The 19,377-nt window shown below is 40.7% G+C and overlaps 1 protein-coding gene across 2 annotated transcripts; it reads left to right on the top strand.

Moving 5' to 3' along the window:
- The first annotated feature begins 485 nt into the window (after positions 1 to 485).
- On the top strand, positions 486 to 18,746 carry LOC146665570 (uncharacterized). Of its 2 annotated transcripts, none has more exons than XM_085413304.1 (13): positions 486 to 725; positions 830 to 942; positions 2,550 to 2,623; positions 6,693 to 6,891; positions 7,365 to 7,566; positions 7,757 to 7,820; positions 10,201 to 10,294; positions 10,380 to 10,415; positions 10,518 to 10,571; positions 10,712 to 10,839; positions 16,952 to 17,087; positions 17,319 to 17,389; positions 17,682 to 18,746. In XM_085413304.1, exons 4-13 carry the CDS (start codon positions 6,696 to 6,698, stop codon positions 17,910 to 17,912), a joined length of 1,212 nt encoding a protein of 403 aa, XP_085269430.1. In that variant the 5' UTR covers positions 486 to 725; positions 830 to 942; positions 2,550 to 2,623; positions 6,693 to 6,695; the 3' UTR covers positions 17,913 to 18,746. The 2 variants fall into 2 exon arrangements, with proteins under 2 accessions (XP_085269430.1, XP_085269429.1); XM_085413303.1 differs by having other exon boundaries at positions 7,652 to 7,820; positions 17,682 to 18,745.
- Positions 18,747 to 19,377: the final 631 nt, after the last annotated feature.

Genomic DNA, 19,377 nt, shown 5'->3' with positions numbered 1-19,377 from the left:
GGGAAGTTATGAACTGTTTCTGAGAGACAAATAACACCAGGATCCTTTTCTAAGTAGCTGACAGCTGGTAACTGTGCAGGGGCGGGTCTAGCACAGTGTTGCCAGGGGGCCAGGTAGGGCATTAACAGGGAAAAGGGGGGCACAAAGAAATATGTTCTTATTCTCATTTAAAATGTCTGTTATTAAATAATTATCTGAAGATTACAACCAAAGTTTTTATCTGACGTAAAATGTATAGAAATCATACATATACCAACAAGACTGTACATCACTGTCACAACAGTGTCTGTTTTCATTCAAAGGCTTTATGGCTTTTCCTATAACACCTGGGGGGCCGGTCTCTAGTCAAAATGCCCGGGCCAATTTTTTGTCCCAGTCCAGCCCTGGTAACAAGCAGAGCAGCCGCAGGGCTGGACGGATGTGATCGTTGATAATAACATGAGCCACTTTTTCCTGTTTACGGCTCAGTCCATGAGCTGGCAGCTTACAGGGAGGACTTTGTAACGTCCTGTCTGACCGCCTCCTGTAGGAAAAAGGAAAATCTGCTGATAGCTGATAGTATTTTGGAAAAAGTTTCTTCATTCTGACTCTGTTAAAGTCTCCCAACACAATAAAGTCTCACTCTGGGTTAAAATCCCTGATCTGCTAATGACGCTGCACCTTCATCCACAGCGGATGTCAGCTTGTGATGGGATGTAAAGATGGGAGAGGAGAGCTGAGCTGAGGTAAGCGGGTCAAACTTTAACACTATGTTACTAACACTCAAACGTCTGTGGCTCAGAGTTCCCTCCCTCCTCTTGATTTGCATAAGTGCTTCTTTCTGTCTCAGATGGATGATAACACTGTCCAGTGTGATGGCAGCTCCTGACGTGTCTGCTTCTGCCCGATTCTTTCTGTGTTTGCTTCGAGTTTAGCTGAAGCTCGGACATCGCCTGCCTTCTGGTATGTTTTCCTTTTATTGATTCATTTTCACCATCATGTTTCCTTTCAGTCAGCCTGGCGCAGCATTGTATTCAGACCTGCTGACATCTTCTGTTACCTGTAGTCTACTTTTCATACTTAGATGTGTGCAGGTGTTAAAAAAATGAAAATAACACAGTGACTCTACACAATTCTGACACCAATTAAAATCATATCATTTAATTTGATGAATGTTTGATAGAGACTAAACGTTTTTTTTGGTAGTGTTTGTGGGTGTGCCGTCATTCTGTCTGTAACACGATGAGATTTTAATGAATTCTGATTAAAATTTGCTTTTTTCCCCCACAAAAGTGGACAAAAAGCTGTTGAACTTAGAGGCTATGATTCTTACAAGTGTGCTGTGTGTTGTCATTATATAGACATTTAAAACATCATGTCACGTCATTTGACCTCTGACCTCACTTTTACATTGCACATGCGCCTTTCTTTCAAGTTTCTCGAAAATGTGTTAAATGTGATATATGTTTAAAGAAAGCAGAAACAGAATGAGCTTCCTGCTTAGGTAGAAATATACTGTAGTGTAATATTATTAATCAGTACCTATCATCCATCACCTACACCCACACGATATTTGTGTGTAATGTTGTTAATGTTATGTGGTTCATCCTGATGTAACCTGGTGTCGATAGTCAGACAGTAACTGTGTTTGTTACATTCAGGCGCTGATAGAGTCTGTTTAAAAAGACAAGAGAGAACAGATGAATACTGTTTCCTTAAAGGGTGAATGCTGCCCGCTGGAGCTTTGCGCTCTCAGCTTCTTGTTTGCTTTATTTTTTTGCCTCAAAGGAAAGTTTTAAGTTGCTTATTTGTTTGCTGACAAACAATATGAGTCCATCATCAGAAATATTTACCATGCAATAATTCAGTGACAATACTAATAATTGGCCTTTGAAATGTAGTATTTTCTTCATCATACTAGTGAGCGGCTCCATTAACAAGAGTCGGAAGCTCATTAATCAAAGAATCCATGATGAAATCAGACGCCACATCCCAAACCACGTTTCTGAAATAAGCAGTTAAGCGTGCAGTCAGAGGATGTTACTGACTGTTTAATGGTGTTCAAGCATTTCCTATTATGTTGGTGGTTTTTTTTACTTCCTGTTTTTAAAGTTTATTTAGAAACTTTTTTTTTCATATAACCACTCAGGTTCCCTTTTTCACGCGAACACCCAAACTGTGAACTTTGTGACTAATTTTCCACACCCAGCCTTTTTTTAAGAACCCACTGAGTGAAGGCCATGCATCCTCCTCCTAAAAGACTCGTGCACTTCTTTGATATGCAGCTGATTATCAGCAGTTAATAAACAACAGGCAGGCGAATTCAGTTGACAACTTCTGTTTTCTCTTATCCTGATAAGAGCCACAGATAAAAGAACCACTGCAGGCAGATTATAGCAAGGCTTTTATATGATTTCTTAGCATGGCTTTTTATATGATCAGTGCAATAAGGTGTCATTTATAATAAATTTATAGCCTTTGAGGGTAGCTGTTTTTGAAAAGTGTAACTTTCAGCTGTTGAACTCTGCAGGCATTGAGGTTAAAAACACCACACTACTCATTTCCTGTAGGTCGAGGACCCTGATACTCCTGAAGCTGCAGAGAAAGTGAAACAACAGTTTAATTGGCATTGAGGACGAGCACGGTAAGACTAGTGTTTCCTAGCTCTGTGTTTCAGCTTACCTCGTGTTATTTTAGGCAGCAGAGTGACACCAAAACAACAAGGTGTTTTAGTGGTGTCTGCGCCCACCACTGTAAGCTACAGTCGTAATCCTGCAGTGCAGGTGAAACAGCGCTTTATTACTGAAGGATCAGTGTGTGCATCCCTGTTGAGCTTAAGCTTGTTTATGTCTGTAGTGCTAATGGGTTTCCTGATTGCTGTGTGATCAGTGAACACATCATTTGAGACACTTGTATTTTGTTAAAAACTAGTTCAGCTGATTATAAACTCTGTGTCTGTAAAAATGCGGATATCTCACCAAAGATTAAACATGAGATAATGAAGATATTTGTGTGACATCTGCATAGGAAACACTTGTATGTGCAGATTAAGTGACAAAGTCTCTGCTCAGAGCAGACTGTACATATCTGAATAAGATGAGAAATTATTTAGAATTGAAATAATTTAGTAATAACTACAGAAAACCTTCAGATCACACCACCATGAGGTCATCGCTGAAGAGAATGAGAGGGTTCAGTGTTTGTAGGAATCGATGCAGCACCATACATTTCTATTTTTAAGAAAGTAGTCTTTTTAGAACCAGGGGCGGAGCCAGACATTAGAAACACCCGGGGCTTAGCCCTAAAGGGTAGTATGCATGTGGGATTTTTATTTTTTATTTTTTATTTTTTTGGGGGGGGGGGGTCAGAAATGACTGAAAGATTAATAGGCTCTGTTTTGAGTTTTGTTAAAAAAAGAATGACTTCATATAGGGAAAAATATATATCACACATGCAGGACACCTTAAACTAGTTTTTTAATTAAGCAGCAAGGCAGAACAAAGTCGGGGCTGTATCAAGACACGAGGACTAAACCCCAATTCAACCAGACCCAGAACTGATCCGGAATTAAAACAGGACTACAACAGTTCAAACTCATCACTACTTAGGATTTAACCAAGACAGAACCAGAATCAGAACTAGATGATAGTAGCACTAAAAATCATCATAGACCTGGGCCCTATTTCAGGAAGCCGGTTTAGAAAACTCAGAGTTAAAAACGATACTCAGGGTTGAGTAACCCCGAACTGTCCAACTTGGAATATTCGGTTTCAGAAAGGCTGATAACAATTAGTTCAATCAACGCGGAGTTGCTTTAACCCCAAGTTACGCGTGCGCACGAGGATACATAAAGCCCTGATTAGTGGAGCACAGATTAAGCGAGTCACCATGGAGACGGAGGGAAAGAAGGCGCGATCAATGTATTTTACAGCGCTTGAGGCCGAAATTCTGATGGCAGCATATGCCGATAACATGCAAATTCCACGGGAAAAAAGTAACACAGCCTCAGCTGCAAAAGAAAGGGAGCATGCATGGCAAAACATAGCCGACAGAGTCAATGCGTGAGTGTTAATTTAAACATTGATCTAGGGATTTCCACCCATTTAACACGTTATTATATTATATTTTATTTTATTTTATATTTTATACATTTTATTTTGTGAAGTGATGTGAGCGCAGGTGCAACCCAACAGGCCCCAAACGTTCCTGGCAGCAAGTAAAAATGAAATATAAAAATATAGTCCAAACAGGTGAGGTGTAATTGTATTATGAGCCATAGTGCTTGGTCTGTTTGTCCTATATAAATCAATTGCAGTTAGAGGCTACATTAATTTCCCCTCTGTAAGCACTTATTGAAATTATCTGAGCACATTACAAGTACATATTTGCTTACTCTGTATGCTCAAATGTGACCCGTTATAGCCAACAGAAAAAAAGCGGAGGCCTGAAAAACAGGTGGGGGTCCTCCACCACCACCACTCACAGAGGCTGGCCACTTGGCTTCCACATTGGTGATAATGTTGGCAGCATCACATATGATCTTCACAGTGCAGAGAACACAAATTAGCATCCATCACTATAATGAAATAATTTGTTAGTTTGAAATGCTACAGGAAACTATGTACCTGCACATTAATGCTGTGGAAAGACTTCCTGTTCACATAGTCTCCTTCATTTACTGAAGGAGCAATGATTGGAATGTGAGTGCCATCTCTACAGCCAATCACGCCTGGGAACCGTGAGAATAAATGTAAAATTTAAGTAGTAGTTCAAGTATCACCACATCATGAATTAAGTTTTGTTCATCCTGATACCTGCAATTTTGTGGCATCCCTCTTTGATAAATCTTGTGGGTCTATGACCGGGGAACACCACAAACGAGTGCAGGAGACGTTTCAGTGCAACTGTAACATTCCTGACTGCCCGACAGACGGTAGCCTTGGAAACGTGCTCAGCGTCACCAATATTATACAGAAAGCTCCCGTTTGCAAAAAACCGAAGTGCAATACGAATAATATGTACAGAACTGAGAGGATGTCCGCGATGTGTCACATGAGCAATATTAGGCCTGAGGATGTTATTCAAATAAATTATAGATTGTGCTGAAAAACGGTAACGTTCACACAGGAAATCATCAGGAAATGATAAAATGTCCAAACGCGCTCTAATCACTCTCTCCCGGCGGAGAGCTCTGCGGAGAATTTGGGCTTCAACATCTACTGGCTCTTCAAGGAAGGGACACGCCATGTCTGACACTTCCTACAGTCAGGTTTCCGACAAAGAGGCGGAGAAAGTCAGGGTTAGTTGAAGTAAACCTGCTAGGGGGCAGGTTAGCTTCACGGAGTGTGTCGTCATAGTAACTCACTCAGTATTAATCTAAACTCGCTTTGTGAAACCGAAAACCCAGAGTTTTCGTTAACTCAGGGTATACTTACTCAGAGTTTGCACTAAACCGGCTTCCTGAAATAGGGCCCTGGTCAAACTTAAGCTCTCCTAGTATGGCTGGCTCCGTTTCTCCAACAGCGCACTCACAGGCAGCAGCTGCCCCGCCCTCTCGCTCAGTCGCTTAGTGCCTGAGCTCGGATCATACCAATATCAGGGGGGATTCACGCACAGTCGTAAATTCCCACAGTGTGCACTATGTGCTTCGAATATTGCTTGCACTTTTTGTTTTATACAGTTGTCAGCCAGGCATCTAACTATGAAAAATTACACTCCAAAAGACCCCGGGCTTCTGACAAAAAGACCCGGGCTTAAGCCCAGTAAGCCACCCCCACGCTCCGCCCCTGTTTAGAACACACAGAAAAAGCACTGTACAACAAAATAGAGTAAAATAATATATTATAGAAAAACAAGTTGAGCCGCAGAATAGAGTGAACATCAGAAAAACCTGACTAAACAAAAATGTTTCAGTCTTGGAGCCACAGACTGAAAGGCTGCGTTCTCCTCCAGCTTCCATCTGGTACGATGAGTCTGTGAGCAGCAGAGTGTTCAATAAGGCTGAAGCCTGGCCGTGGAGTGCTTGGTATCTCTTCTGGGAGTCAATGTAAAGAGTATAAAACAGGACTAATGAGTTTGCTTACTGAACCTGTTAATAAATTTACTTAGATTTGATTATAATTTCAACTTCCTATCACAACATTCTGATGTTTTTAGTGAACTGTGGATAAATAAAATAGGCGATTAGGAAAATACTGATGCTGATGAAAACAGTTCACTGGAGGTTAACTCCTATTTGTATGAAATGGTCGAAAGAATTGGAACATTTTAGAACAACTGTCATAGAGAACGGGAACACTAAAAGTTTGAGAGACACAAATAGAAATATTTAAATGGTTATAAATCGTGTCTGTTTTTCAGATGGTTTTGAGTGACGTGCTGTAATCAGATACCTTTCACAGACACAACATTTCTCAGTTTCAGTGTTTAATATGTTGAACTTTTAGCATTTTGAGTGGCTCCATACTGCAATGTTTTGGTAACGATCAGAGAAACATAGCTTTATTTTTACTCTTTTATATTAAATATTGGGTTATAAGGATTTGCAAATGGCTGCATTCTTTTAGATTTGCATCTTAGACAGCGTCCTATCTTTTCCTGGACGCAGGAAAAGTTGATCATTTTTGCAGCATTTGGATAAATCTGCAAATTAACCATTAAGAAATCCATGCAGTGAATTGAAAACAGCTGTGTTTGTTTTATTGTCTCCACAGAAGATGTTTGCAGCTGAGGCCAAAAAACTGATTGACAAGGTGGGAGATAAAGAGCTCATCTATAATGAGAGCCTAATCAAGAAAGTAGATCTGCTGACTCTGGTCAAAGTCAGCAGAGGAAAATTCTGGCCAATGCAAAAGTACAAGATAATGCAACTCAGTCTGCCCGAGCTCATGGAGGTGGAAGACTTCAGCCCAGGTGTGTATTCAGATGCATAAACACACACATATTTTGTGTCACACAATATAAATACACCTTTTTTTTATGACTGAGTCCCATTGGCCTGGTGATGATGATATAATACTGTAGTTCACATGCTGACCTTAATTCACAGAATCTATCTTATTCATCTCTGCCCCTCATCGTCCATACTTTTGCCAGAAAGAAAGGAAGGGTGATAAAGTAAGACAGAGGATGATGGGTTGTGACCTGCAAGGCAAACAGGCTCACCAGTGTCACAGTGAACTAATACATTCCTTAATCCACAGAAGGGAGAATCAGCTGGGAGTGTGTGTCTTTATGCTCCAGTTATACCAGAGGTGGCGGTGGGTGTGCCTCTGTCTCCTAAATAACTCCCCCTCATTAAGCTGACCTGTGTGTTGTGGTACATTGACCTCATAATATATAGAACGACTGTATCATGTGTAAGTGATGCTCCTTTCTCCCTCCAGAGTGCACAGATGAGCCCTTTGTGAGTAATTTCATGACTTCAACAAAGACGAGCGGGAGAGGAGGGTTAGGTGGAAAAGACATTGGTGTGTATGAAGCTGAAGTGAATGCAGGCGCTGACAGTATGGATGGACTAGTTCAGCCCGTCAACATGATGTCGAAGAAAGTCGACCTTAAAGCCCTGAGGAGCGCGCTCAGTGACGGGTAGGGCTCTGTCTCTGCTCAGCGATCGTTGTTTTCCAAACATGCACTAACCTTTTTACTCTCTGCTGCTGCTTCCTGTTTCCAGGACCATAAAAACAGACAAAGTGAACCTGCTGGCACTGAAAACGAAGGATAAACTGGCTTTTGTTCACCAGACAATTTACAACTCTTCTCCTGTCACACTTATTAGAAAGTGCACGAGGGATGGGTCCTTGTTAGCCTCCTGCATAAAGATACTGAGTCTGTTTGCAAAGGTGAGTGAATCTCCAAAGGATGAAGACATTCTGGGCTCAGCTTTGTTTTCAGTAACTCATGTTTGAGCTGTATTGGTAATGAATTGATTACTTGTTTGTGAAGAACAAACTGTCCAGAGTGCAGGTGCAGCATGATTTGTCTGTAGTGATTAAAGTGATCGAGTTAATGAATTTGAATCAGGAATTCTTTACGTATTCAGTTCCTCTGTTTGTAAGTTACGTGAATGGTCGGTTCTTCAGCATTTTGAAAATTTGCCACAGTTCTCCGGCAGATTTAGACTGTTGGTAACTTCTGCCTCATTGTTTAATCAAAACTGATTCTGCGGACATCAGGACTCTGGGAATCCAATCCACTTCCGCAGGACTCCACTAACTTTGTTCCACTTCAGGAACTCAAAGGCTATTTGTGGTCATAAACGTCCCTGGCAGGCCTATTTCAAGGCCACATTTGAGGAAGAAACAAGTTCCTGTATAACCCCCCAAAAATAAACTCCTGAGTAGCAGACTGGTTAAAGTCATAAAAATAAGTATTGTGTAAAAATTCAACAACTATGAAGAGCATAATTCCCAAATTACTATTTAGAAAACAGCATTTGCCACAGAGCACGGTTTCCACGGTTTCCTGGTTCCTACACTGCAATGCTAACAAGCAGGCAGAATACCCAGCACTGTAAACCCTGGCACCAGGCCTGACCCGTGGTGTAGCCAGGTCATTTTATTAGAGTGACGTGATTATTTACCGGAGAGTGGCACATAAACAGATGCTCTGCAGCAAGAACCATTGTAGACATCATCTGATGGAGCTGTGTGTAACATTTAAGGTCAAGGTCAAGTTTATTTATATAGCACATTTCCAAACAGTCCATGCTGCACAAAGTGCTTAACAATGTAAAATGCCACTAAAATAAATAAAATGCAGTGATGCAGTAAACTATAGAAAAGCAATTAAAAAAACTAAAACAACAGCAACAACTAAGGCTGTTAAAACCAAAAATGTTTAGGTCAGAGTGTGTTAATAGCCAGACTTAAGTGTGTGTCTTTAGTAACGATTTAAAATGTTTGAATGTTTGTGCAGATCTAATATTAAGAGGAAGGCAATTCCAGAGTTTGGGACCTGCCGCACAGAAGCCTCTGTGTCCACGATAGTTAAGTTTAGTCTGTTGAATAGTTAAGGTTAGTTTGGACCTCATGGTTCTTTCTGGAGCATAAATATAAAGGTGGTCAAATAGGTAAGAAGGCGCTTGGCCGTTAAATGATTTAAAAACAAAAAGTAAAAATTTAAATTGGATCCTGTAAGGAACAGGGAGCCAATGTAGAGAGGCCACACCCAGGATAATATGCTTCTTCTGTTTAGTGCCAGTTAGCAGACGAGCAGCTGCATTTCAGACCAACTGGAGACGATAAAGAGAGGCCTGGTCCAAACCAAAGTACAAAGAATTGCAGTAGTCCAGTCTGTAAGTAATGAAGAGATGAATAACACGTTCAAAGACATTAGCTGGAAGGTACGGCTTAACCTTGGCTAGCTGTCTTAAATGAAAAAAGCTGGATTGGACTACTGAACTCACCTGCCTACACAGTTTAAAGCAACCATCAAGGTACACACCGAGGTTTTTAACCACTGTCTTACAATAGGAGGATAAGGGGCCTGGACTGCTGTCAATGGGCTTAATGAAGCTACCAAAAATGACAGCTTCTGTTTTGTTTTCATTTAATAAAAAAAATAAATAAAAAATTAAAGACATCCACTGTTTAACACTATCAAGGCAACATAATAATAACTGAAGTGGGCCTGTCCCTGCTTTTAAAGGCAGATAGATCTCAAAGTCATCTCCAAAATAGTGAAAAAAGAAGAAAGTGAAGAAAGGTTGAACTGTGAGAAAACGGATCCCAGTGGCAACATATGCAGTGCAAACAAGGCAGGACCCAAACTAGAGCTTTGAGGTGCACCATAATTAAGGGGGGCTATTTTGGAGCTGTGATGGCCCATGTTGACATAAAAAGTCCTTCCAGATAAGGACCAAAACTACTGAAGAGCAAACGCTATTAGGCCATCATATGATTCCAGCTGTGATTGCAGGATATCATGGTCGACCACGTCAAAGGCTGCTGTCAGTTCCAACAACAAGAGGGCAGCAGCTTTAGAATTTGGGTGTTCACGCTGCAGCAGCTCTTTAAAATGTTTGGAAGAATTCAAGCAGTCTGTTGTAAACCTGATCCCTTCACCTCAGCAACTTCAGACCAAAGGTCTCCAAAACTCTTGGAAATGGACTGAAGATCATCTAAATTGTGTGGCAAATGGAGAACAATGATAGTGTTTCTTCTATGCTTGTGTATTGATTGTGCAGTTATGTGTAATTTAACAAAAAATAAATGTTTTTAGGGCCACAGAAAAGAGAAGACAAGCTTCACTGTTCCAGAAAAATCCACCTTTGCTTACGGCCTGGTGGAGATAAAGATAGAGGATGAGAAGCTAAGTAAGAGCACAACACTGTGTTGATTGCATGTGTGTGTGTTTGTGTGTGTTACTGAGTATAATTTCTGTCCTTTGCTCTCATTTAGAGATCTCGTGTGAACCCTGGACTCGAGGTGCCCTCGGTATGTTGCTGTGTGTGGTTGAAGTTGATGCCATGTTTGTCTTAATGTTCACATCAACATGAAGTCTTTCTCACTTTTAATAATCTTGAGGTCTGTTTTCAGATGGACTCTTTGGCGATGACATAGAGAGTGCGATGCTACAACAGATTAAAGAAGGTGTGTCTGACAGTTTGAGCTTTTCCCTGTTCTGAATTAATCAGAGTGAAGCTTTTGGAGTTTGGGACCTACAGCACAAACTCTGCTTTAATTTATTGAGTGTGATCGTATCAGTTCTGCTATTTCTGTGTTTGCCGCAGAACTAAAGATGAAGGATGCTTTTCTGCAGCCGCTGGCAGATCTTCCCGAGTCGACCCGTCATGATCTACTGAAGAAGCTCAGCGAGCTTGCTGAGGATGGGGATACTCTCTCTCTGCTGGAGCAAACAGTAAGAAGAATGTTTACAACATCTGAAGCTTCTTTGTGCTCATCATGAGGTTTCATCTCCCACTGATCTTAATTCTTCAACTGATGCTTCATCAGTTACTGCAAGGAACAAAAAGTGAAGAGATGGTTAAACAGGCAGTCACGTGAGAATGGAGGTTCCACAAGAATAAACAAGCATCAGTCTAGCGGATTATCAGCAAAGGAGAGTGCCTGTATAAAAGCAAATGTTTTGGCAGTTTGCTGATCTGGTGCATTCAGGTGTGTTAACACAGTGCTACAGTTACCCCACCAGTGGACATCCCAGGTCAGACCATGTAACCTCAGATAAACTGCAACAAACCCAAGAGCTACATCTCAGACTCCACAGGCCTTAGGTTAAATGATTAAGTTCATGACAGCAAAATTAGAAAAAGAATGAACATGTGGGGTTTGTTCAGAAGGGTTGCCTGAAGAAAGCCTCTTCTTTCTAAAAAGAACGGAAAAGCTCAGCTTAGGTTTGCAAAGTTGTTTCTGAACAAACTCCAAGACTCCAAGAACACAGCTGAGATGTCTAAGCAGCTGAACAGAGTAAACTGTAAACTGCTCCATAACCAGAGTATTCAAGATTCAAATGTGAGGCCATCTGTCCCACAGCCAAAGCTTAGATCAAAACTAGGTCAATGATCAGAGCACATCAGCACATCTCTGAAAACTGTAAGAGTGGCAGGATCTTAAGAATCCTGTGCATAAATAAATCCTCACAAACCTCAGTGCACTAAGAAGAGTGAAGCAAAATTGCTCCACTTCTATGGAACGCCAGGACTGCCATAATGAATTAATTAAATACACCATTAAATAATTAATTAAATGTGTCAATAATTAATTAAAATTGGAATTAATTAATTAAATAAATAGTTATGATACATGTAATTAATTAATTATTGACACATTTAATTAATTAATTATTGACACATTTAATTAATTATTTAATGATATATTTATTTATTTCATTTTGGCAGTCCTGGCGCCTGGCTCTCATCATGAAATAATTTTATCTGTCAGCCTCACCCATCAAACTCAGGGGGCGGGGTTAACGCTGCCCATGCAGCTTCTCTAACATTTGATTGGTTGCCGTGCAAAGTAAGTCAAAACAGGTCGATCCTAGATAATCGATTGCTTGTGTAGACTTGGGGCAGCCAGTTATCCCAGAATGCAGATCAAATCACAAGCAGCAATGGTGGTGGTGTAGTTTTAAAATACCCCGTTTTTCTGTCACCAGCTACACTTTTAACAGTGTTTTAGCTGCGAATGTCGCGACGTATGTCTGGTCAGGTTGTCAACATAGAACATGTTTGCAAAAGTGCTCAGATGTTTTCAGAGATTTCACTAGCTCTGCTAGAGTGCACCGAGGGGGTTACGTTAACCGGTTTGTTTACATATTCCACTCTCCGTGTTCCACATGTTGCATTCACAGATTCTCATTTTCACCTTGTGTCTCTGTGCTTCTGTAACATAAAGAACGAGCTGACATTTTTCTCATGAAACCAGCGATCAGCTCAACAGACTCTCAGTTTACCTGCATGCATCCTCCTCCTCATCTGTCAGCTGTTTAACACCTGCTGCTAATTCAAGAAACACGCCTACGTTACCTGGTGATAGTCACAGTTTAACTGGGCAGCCGGTGCTCGATATAACGCAATGTCAGTGCATTTTTCTGCACAAGATAAGTAAATATAGTGTTTTCCCCGAGCGCAGAGCTGCTGGAGCTTGTTTCCTTACAGAGCACTTTATAGGCGAACCAGCTTCATCAGCGGCTGATGTCCAATCACCGGCACACAGCTTTGAAACCTCAGCTGAGTTTTAGCTCTCAGTGGTTAAACGCTGGACTTCATTCACTCAGGTTCTGTCTGTCGGGTCACGTTTACTTCGCTGTTTTATTTACAACTGAGCAAATCGGTTTGGCTGAGGTTAAAGTTACGTTTCATAACTGCATAGTTTCACAGACGTTTAATGGTTCACTGGCACATGTGTGAGACTGAACTATTCGCTTTTCTTTATCTGGTGTGTTTTGGATTTAACTGTGAATTTTGAGATTAAACTGACTTTTAAAATGTTTTTATACAAAGAGGAAAGAGAAGGCGCATTTCCACCGAGAGGAGCAGAGTTTGCAACAGCATGTTCATCATGAAGTCTGCAACCTGGACAGAAATATTATATCATCTGTTTTTTAATAGTTATTCAACTGTATTCTAAGCACCAGCTGTCTGTTAGAATGTGATTTTTTTTTTCTCTCTGTTGGCAGAGGTATAAAAATGCGCAGGAAAATCTGACGTGCATGGCGAACTTCACCGACGATATTTAGGGAGGAATAAACACACATCAAACATAAATGAACCATTTTTTTGCTTTTTCGGTCATGTTATGTTTACCTGTCAAAGGCTTGTTACAAACTATGAAACACATCGTGCAGACTTCTGGATGTTAGAAGAAAACTAATACTGCTCATGAAGGAGACTAAAGGCAGGAAGGTGTCCTTTAAAACTAAACATGTTAATAGGACCTCCCTATTTATATCATAGTTTATGATATAGCACGTGTATTTCAGTAATAGCCTGCTGATTTCAGTGTAGTGGTGAACAGTCACACAGCTCACGTAGGCGTTATCTGTGATACTCCTTAACTATAATTTATCCAAGTTAACTTCAGTTAACCATTCAGACAGTTCTTTTGCAATGAAAAACATAAACACCCATGCTGCCGGGAGGTTTCCTCAGTGCCAGCTGTTAATATTATAGCTGCTTATGCAGTAACCATGGTAACCACGGACTCTGAGCGGCTGGATCGACGGAGGTCAGACAACAATTTTACATGTATGATCTTAAAACAGGACACAGCCACTATACGTGCTGGCCTCATATCAAATGTGAAGGCAGACTGAGTCTATGTTTGACGTTTGTTCTTATCTAATCTTCCTTTTCAAACATTTAAACAGCAGCGAGTCTGCAGCTGAGGGAATACAAACTCAAATTGTCGGAACAGGTTTGCTCGTTTCTTGGATTCATTTGGTGATTTATTAAATGTATAACTGTTATTCTAATCTGCTGCTGAGTCTCTTACACTTTTCTTTATGCTGTATATTTTCATGTCTCTGGAATAGTTGGCAGTTAGATAGTCAGCTGGGAAACTCTGTGTTAACTCATGGAGCTGAGGATATCGTGGATATGCTGACCTCGCTCCGTGGTGTACAGGGCCGTTTACCCTCATGATTAATATTCACAATAAGAATATTAGCCGAACATCATGAAGTCTGTATGTGTTTCATAGTGTCGAACAACCTTTGTACAGTTAAAGCCAGCAGTTACTACATGACGGAAACACCAACGTTATCTGTTTTATGCGTTTATACACAGGTCACACTGATTACTGAACAAAAACCCAAAGATCAGATGTTAAACAGATTTATTTGCTCTCTCTCCTCCTTAAACATGTTTTTAATGTTAGTTAGAATTCAGAATTGGCGACTGAAACACGTAGGACACATAAGAACATCAGGAAATAAAACACCGAAGAAGTCAGCGGGGGTTACTACAGCTGTGTACCGGGGCCTGCGCTTTGTCGGTGGGATTGCTTGCGAGGCGAGCGGGTCTATCCCACGCTTTGCCGTGAGACTGGGCAGACATCTCCGAAATCATCGAAGCACTTTTGCAAAGAGGCTGTATCTTGACAAACCGACCAGACACATGAAGATTAAACCACTACATTCTCGGCTAAAAAAATATTAAAACGGTATTTGGTGACACACAAACAGGGTTTTTCAAAGTTCAGTTCTGTTAGCTTCCACATGCCGGTTGTTGTGTGCTAGAAACAATGGCCAGCAGGCCAAAGCAATGGTTTTGACTCGATCAGCGTTAACCCCGCCCCCTGAGTTTGATGGGTGAGGCTGACAGATAAAATTATTTCAAGATGAGAGCCAGGCGTCAGGACTGCCAAAATGAAATAAATAAATATATCATTAAATAATTAATTAAATGTGTCAATAATTAATTAAAAATGTGAAATACATAAATAATTAATTAAATTTGTCAATAATTAATTAATTACATGTGTCATAACTATTTATTTAATTAATTCCAATTTTAATTAATTATTGACACATTTAATTAATTATTTAATGGTGTATTTAATTAATTCATTATGGCAGTCCTGGCGTTCCATACACTTCAACGTGAGAAACTGATTAAAAGGATCGCTTAAAGTTATTGCTGCTTAATTATATTTCTAAAAGCTCTTTACTGATATTTCTCAGCTATCGGAACCATGGATGCTGCTGGTTATCAATCATGTATGCACAGGCCCAACAACCAATACTGACAACAGGCTTGGGGCTTTACAGACAGCAGGTACAGTTAGGGCCATATATTTGGACACTGGCACAAGTTTTTCTTTTACCCATTAACTGAAACATGTTACAATTATAGTTATATAACAGACATAAATGTAGACTCATTTGAGGGTATACACATTACAAAAGTAATTGGACAGTTGACTCAAAGGCTACTTGATGTGCAGATGTGGGCAATTCCTTTGTTATGTCATTGTCAGTTAAGCAGATAAAAAGCCTCGAGATCATTTGAGGTGTGGTGCTTGCATTTTGACGATTTTGCTGCGAACAAACAAGGTGCGGCTCTGTATGCAGGTGCAACAAGCAATCCTTAAGCTGAAAAAACAGAAGAAAAAAACAATTGCTACAATATCAGGAGTGGCAAAAACTACAGTTTGGTACATCCTGAGAAAGATAGAAAGCACTCGTGAACTCAGCACCTGGACCTGGAGGTCCACAGAAGACAACAGTGGTGGATGATCACAGAATCATTTCCATGGGGAAGAGAAACCCCTTCATTTCATGTCTTGATGCATGCTCAATCATCCAGGTAAGGAAATCCCAAAAAGGGGATTCTGTTCACCTGGACAAAGTGTTTTCAGTGGAAGAAACATTTTGTCACTCATCCAAGTGACTTCTTCACTCTCAGCTGGCTGCAGGTTTCCCCAATCTTATAAACAGTAAATTTGCACAATGACTGAAACTGGGCAGTGGGCTGTGAGGTCATAACCTCACAACATCCAACCAACTGAACTACACCGTCTACCATAAAGAGAAGACTGAATGAAAGTAAATGCAAATGGTTCACTGCAAGGTCCAAGCCACTCATAAGACTCAGGAATAGAAAGGCTCAAAAAAACCAAACAAACACAGTCCTGGAAAAGTATTCTTTGAACAAGAAAAACGCATGCAGAAGGCGTGGAACAGCTCATGATCCAAAGCATACCACAACATCTGTAAAACACGATGGAGGCAGTGTGATGGTTTGGGTATGCATAGCTGCCGTGGGCACTGGGACACTAGTGTTTAATGATGATGTGACACAGGACAGAAGAAGCTGAATTAATTCTGTGGTCAGAGACATACTGTCTGCTCAAATCCAGCTAAATACAGTCAAATTAAATGGGCGGTTTTTAATAATACAGATTGACAATGAACCAAAACCTACACCCAAAGCAACCCAGGAGTTTATTCAAGCAAACAAGTGGAATATTCTTGAATGGCCTGGTCAGCCACCATATCTTAATCCAGCTGAGCATTTCACTTGTTGAAGACTAAACTTCAGACAGAAAGGCCCACAGACAAACAGAAATTGGATGCCGCTGCAGTAGAGGCCTGGCAGAGCATCAAAAAGCAGGAAACACAGCATGTCCATGAGTTCAAGACCTCAGGCTGTCATTGCCAGCAAAGGTTTGTCAGCATTAGAGTATTAGAAATGAACATTTTATTTTCAGTTATTTAATTTGTCTAAATACTTAGTCTCTGAAATGGAGGGATTGAGTTAAAAATGGTTTAGTTCTTCACATTTTTATGCATCTTTTTGTTCAACCCACTGACTTAAAGCTGAAAGTCTGAACTTCAACTGCATCTAAGTTCTTTCATTTAAAATTCATTGTGGTAATGTACAGAACCAAAATTAGAAGAAAGTTGTCTCTGTCCAAACATTTATGGACATAACTGTAGTTTTATGTTCTCCATGACTAAACACCATCCTGCTCTGATACTACTACTAATAATCCTCTGCTTCTCTCAGTTGGATCACTGCAGTAATGGAGCATTTGAAGGCACTTTGTCTCAGGCTGCCTCCTCCTTCATGGACCTTCTCGATATTTCAAACATCTCCACTGCTGTGAAGGATGCTGTTCACCTGTTGGTCAGCGCGTTGGACAGTAAGTCAGCTGACCTGCTCTGAGACATTTATCCCATCCAGTAACATGTAGATGCTCCACATCAGGTGTGGTATGTGAGCTGGAGGTGGTGGGGCTGAGATAAAGCTGCTCAGGTGTGATTTGGGAGTGTGTGAGAGCTCAGCTCACAGTTTTACTGACACATCTGAAGCAAAGCGTTTCAGTTCGTCACATCGTCATCAAACTTTGTCTTTCTTCTTCATGTTTGTGCAGCTCTGCCAGATGAAGTGCCGCCACTTCTGACCTGCTGCAGTCCAGACACTCTGAGAGTGCTCAACCAGTTGGTGGGTTCATTCACTCATTCATCTGCATTCATCTACATGCTCCTCTCAACAGCTGCCAGCCTCATCACACCTTATCCTACAGACTGAGCACACTAAACATGTGTAATCTGACACCTTAAAGCATCGTCTGTCATGTTTTTGTAATGAAGAAGAATAAACTAAAACTAAACAGAAAATCCCACACGTGTAAAAGCACATCAGCAGCAGCTCCGCCCACTATCAGCAGCCTGTGGGCGGAGTCTTCCTCATGTTTGAATCTGATCAGACAACAGCTCCCTCTCTGCTTCTCCAGGTGGATGGTCTGAAGGACGGTCGGGCCACACTGCCAGAGTCCCTGCCCGTCCCCCTGCAGGAGGGAGGGGAGCTCCGCTGGGCGGCCGAGTTCATCTGTTTGAACGATCAGAAGCTGAAAGAGTTGAGTGACGGCTGGGACCGGCCCGAGCTGCCCCCAGAGGTTCTGCTGGAGGTTCTGTGCCTCGCTGTGCAGGGACTCAGCCTGATGCAGCCCACAACAAACCCTTAATGTCAGCTGCTGTGATCGTTGTTAACCTGTTTTCACAGCAGCGTTCTGCATCTTTGAACGTTTCTGCCATTGTTTCCTGAACTTTCATCTGTCAAAGATCAAAAACAAAAAGAATAATCTAATAAAATATATATATATTTTTAAATAAATAAAACTTCATACTTTTATGTTCGGCTCATGGTTTTAATATTTTATTAGTTTTTGCTGCACTCCTTTATGTTCTGTCCTGTTCCCTCCTCTGTGCCCCTGACCCTGTTTCCATGCTTGTTTACTGTTAGTTATTTTTACAATATTGATATAGAACTAATCTCTTGAAATATCATATATCAGATTTGGTACTTGAGAGACAAGAAAAAGAAGTGACAGCATGCAGAGAAGGAGGCTAAACATTGTGCCCTCTGCTCCAGAGACAGTCCTCACAAACAGGCGATAGAAACTGTAGGGTCAGAGTCTGGACTGAACCTGTCAAGAGTATTTTTGTTTTTAAAGGTTTTATTATTCATATAATAATCAGCTAAGAGTGTTTATATTTCTGTCTTGTACTCAACCAGCTGCATATTTTAATTGCTGGCTCTCTACTCTATAACGGAAACTGTTTGCCTTCACATTAATTGTCAGCAGCAGGAAACCGCCACCCAAGAGTAAGAAACAACCTTGTAGAGAATACAAAGTTCTTGAGAAATCACACCTGCTTGCTTGACAAGATAAGCATGATATTTCCTTTTTTGTATGCTTCCTGTTGTGTATAAATAAAGGCAGCGAGCTGCTCCACGGTGTGTGAGTCTCCCCCTGAGTCTCTCACCCGTGCACGTTAAACTGCTGAAGTGTCTGAGTGTTATTTCATTACATCTGAGTGCTTGATAAAAGAATCTCTAACAGAACCTTATGCCCTTTTTAAGAGGACTTTCTGTGTTTATGGTTTCATCCTGCAGATCTCCATCTGGAAAACGTTACAGTTATTTATTTTTCAACCATCAAAAAAACATTTCAGTCCAAGCAACCTTTAATGAAAGATTTAATTTATCAAACGGAGTTTCAGTTCTGCTTTAGGGTTTCTCATTATTACTCACATTTTAAAACATTTACTTCTTGTGGCTTGTTGGAGTTTCCAGAGATGTGAGAGGAGACTTACCGGCGCCATCATGAGGAAAAATGCTGCATCTGCAATTCTGAAGAAAGTTGAAATCAATTTGAAACAGGATTTAATCTACACATCTGAAAAAAATATACTATGCTAATATTTCTTATAATCAGGGTTGAAGACATGTAACATGTAACAGGAGACTCAGCGCTGCTGTAAGGTCGACACAACAGGTTCAGATGCTAACGAAAGTTAAAACGCTGCTGTTAAAATTGATGAGTGGGAGTCTCATTTTCACCGTACACCTCAGGATTTTCCTCAAGTGATTTTGAAGTAAAACTTCAGTATATAAGCAAGTGAGAGCACAGCATGTAGATTTGCCCA

Source organism: Rhamphochromis longiceps, linkage group LG7 (assembly GCF_057381845.1).
Source record: "Rhamphochromis longiceps isolate RC_006_pf linkage group LG7, R_longiceps_female_GT1.1, whole genome shotgun sequence".
In the NCBI taxonomy this organism is placed as follows: Eukaryota; Metazoa; Chordata; class Actinopteri; order Cichliformes; family Cichlidae; genus Rhamphochromis; species Rhamphochromis longiceps.
Note: the sequence above shows the minus strand (reverse complement) of the source record. Positions and strands in the feature narration are given on the sequence as shown.

Bases quoted from the DNA above. Each gene is read 5' to 3' on its own strand.
- LOC146665570 (XM_085413303.1), top strand. From the start codon at position 6,696: ATGTTTGCAGCTGAGGCCAAAAAACTGATTGACAAGGTGGGAGATAAA. The intron at 10,416-10,517 runs GTATGTTGCTGT...GTCTGTTTTCAG, and splicing joins CTGGACTCGAGGTGCCCTCG to ATGGACTCTTTGGCGATGAC. The intron at 17,088-17,318 runs GTAAGTCAGCTG...ATGTTTGTGCAG, and splicing joins GTTGGTCAGCGCGTTGGACA to CTCTGCCAGATGAAGTGCCG.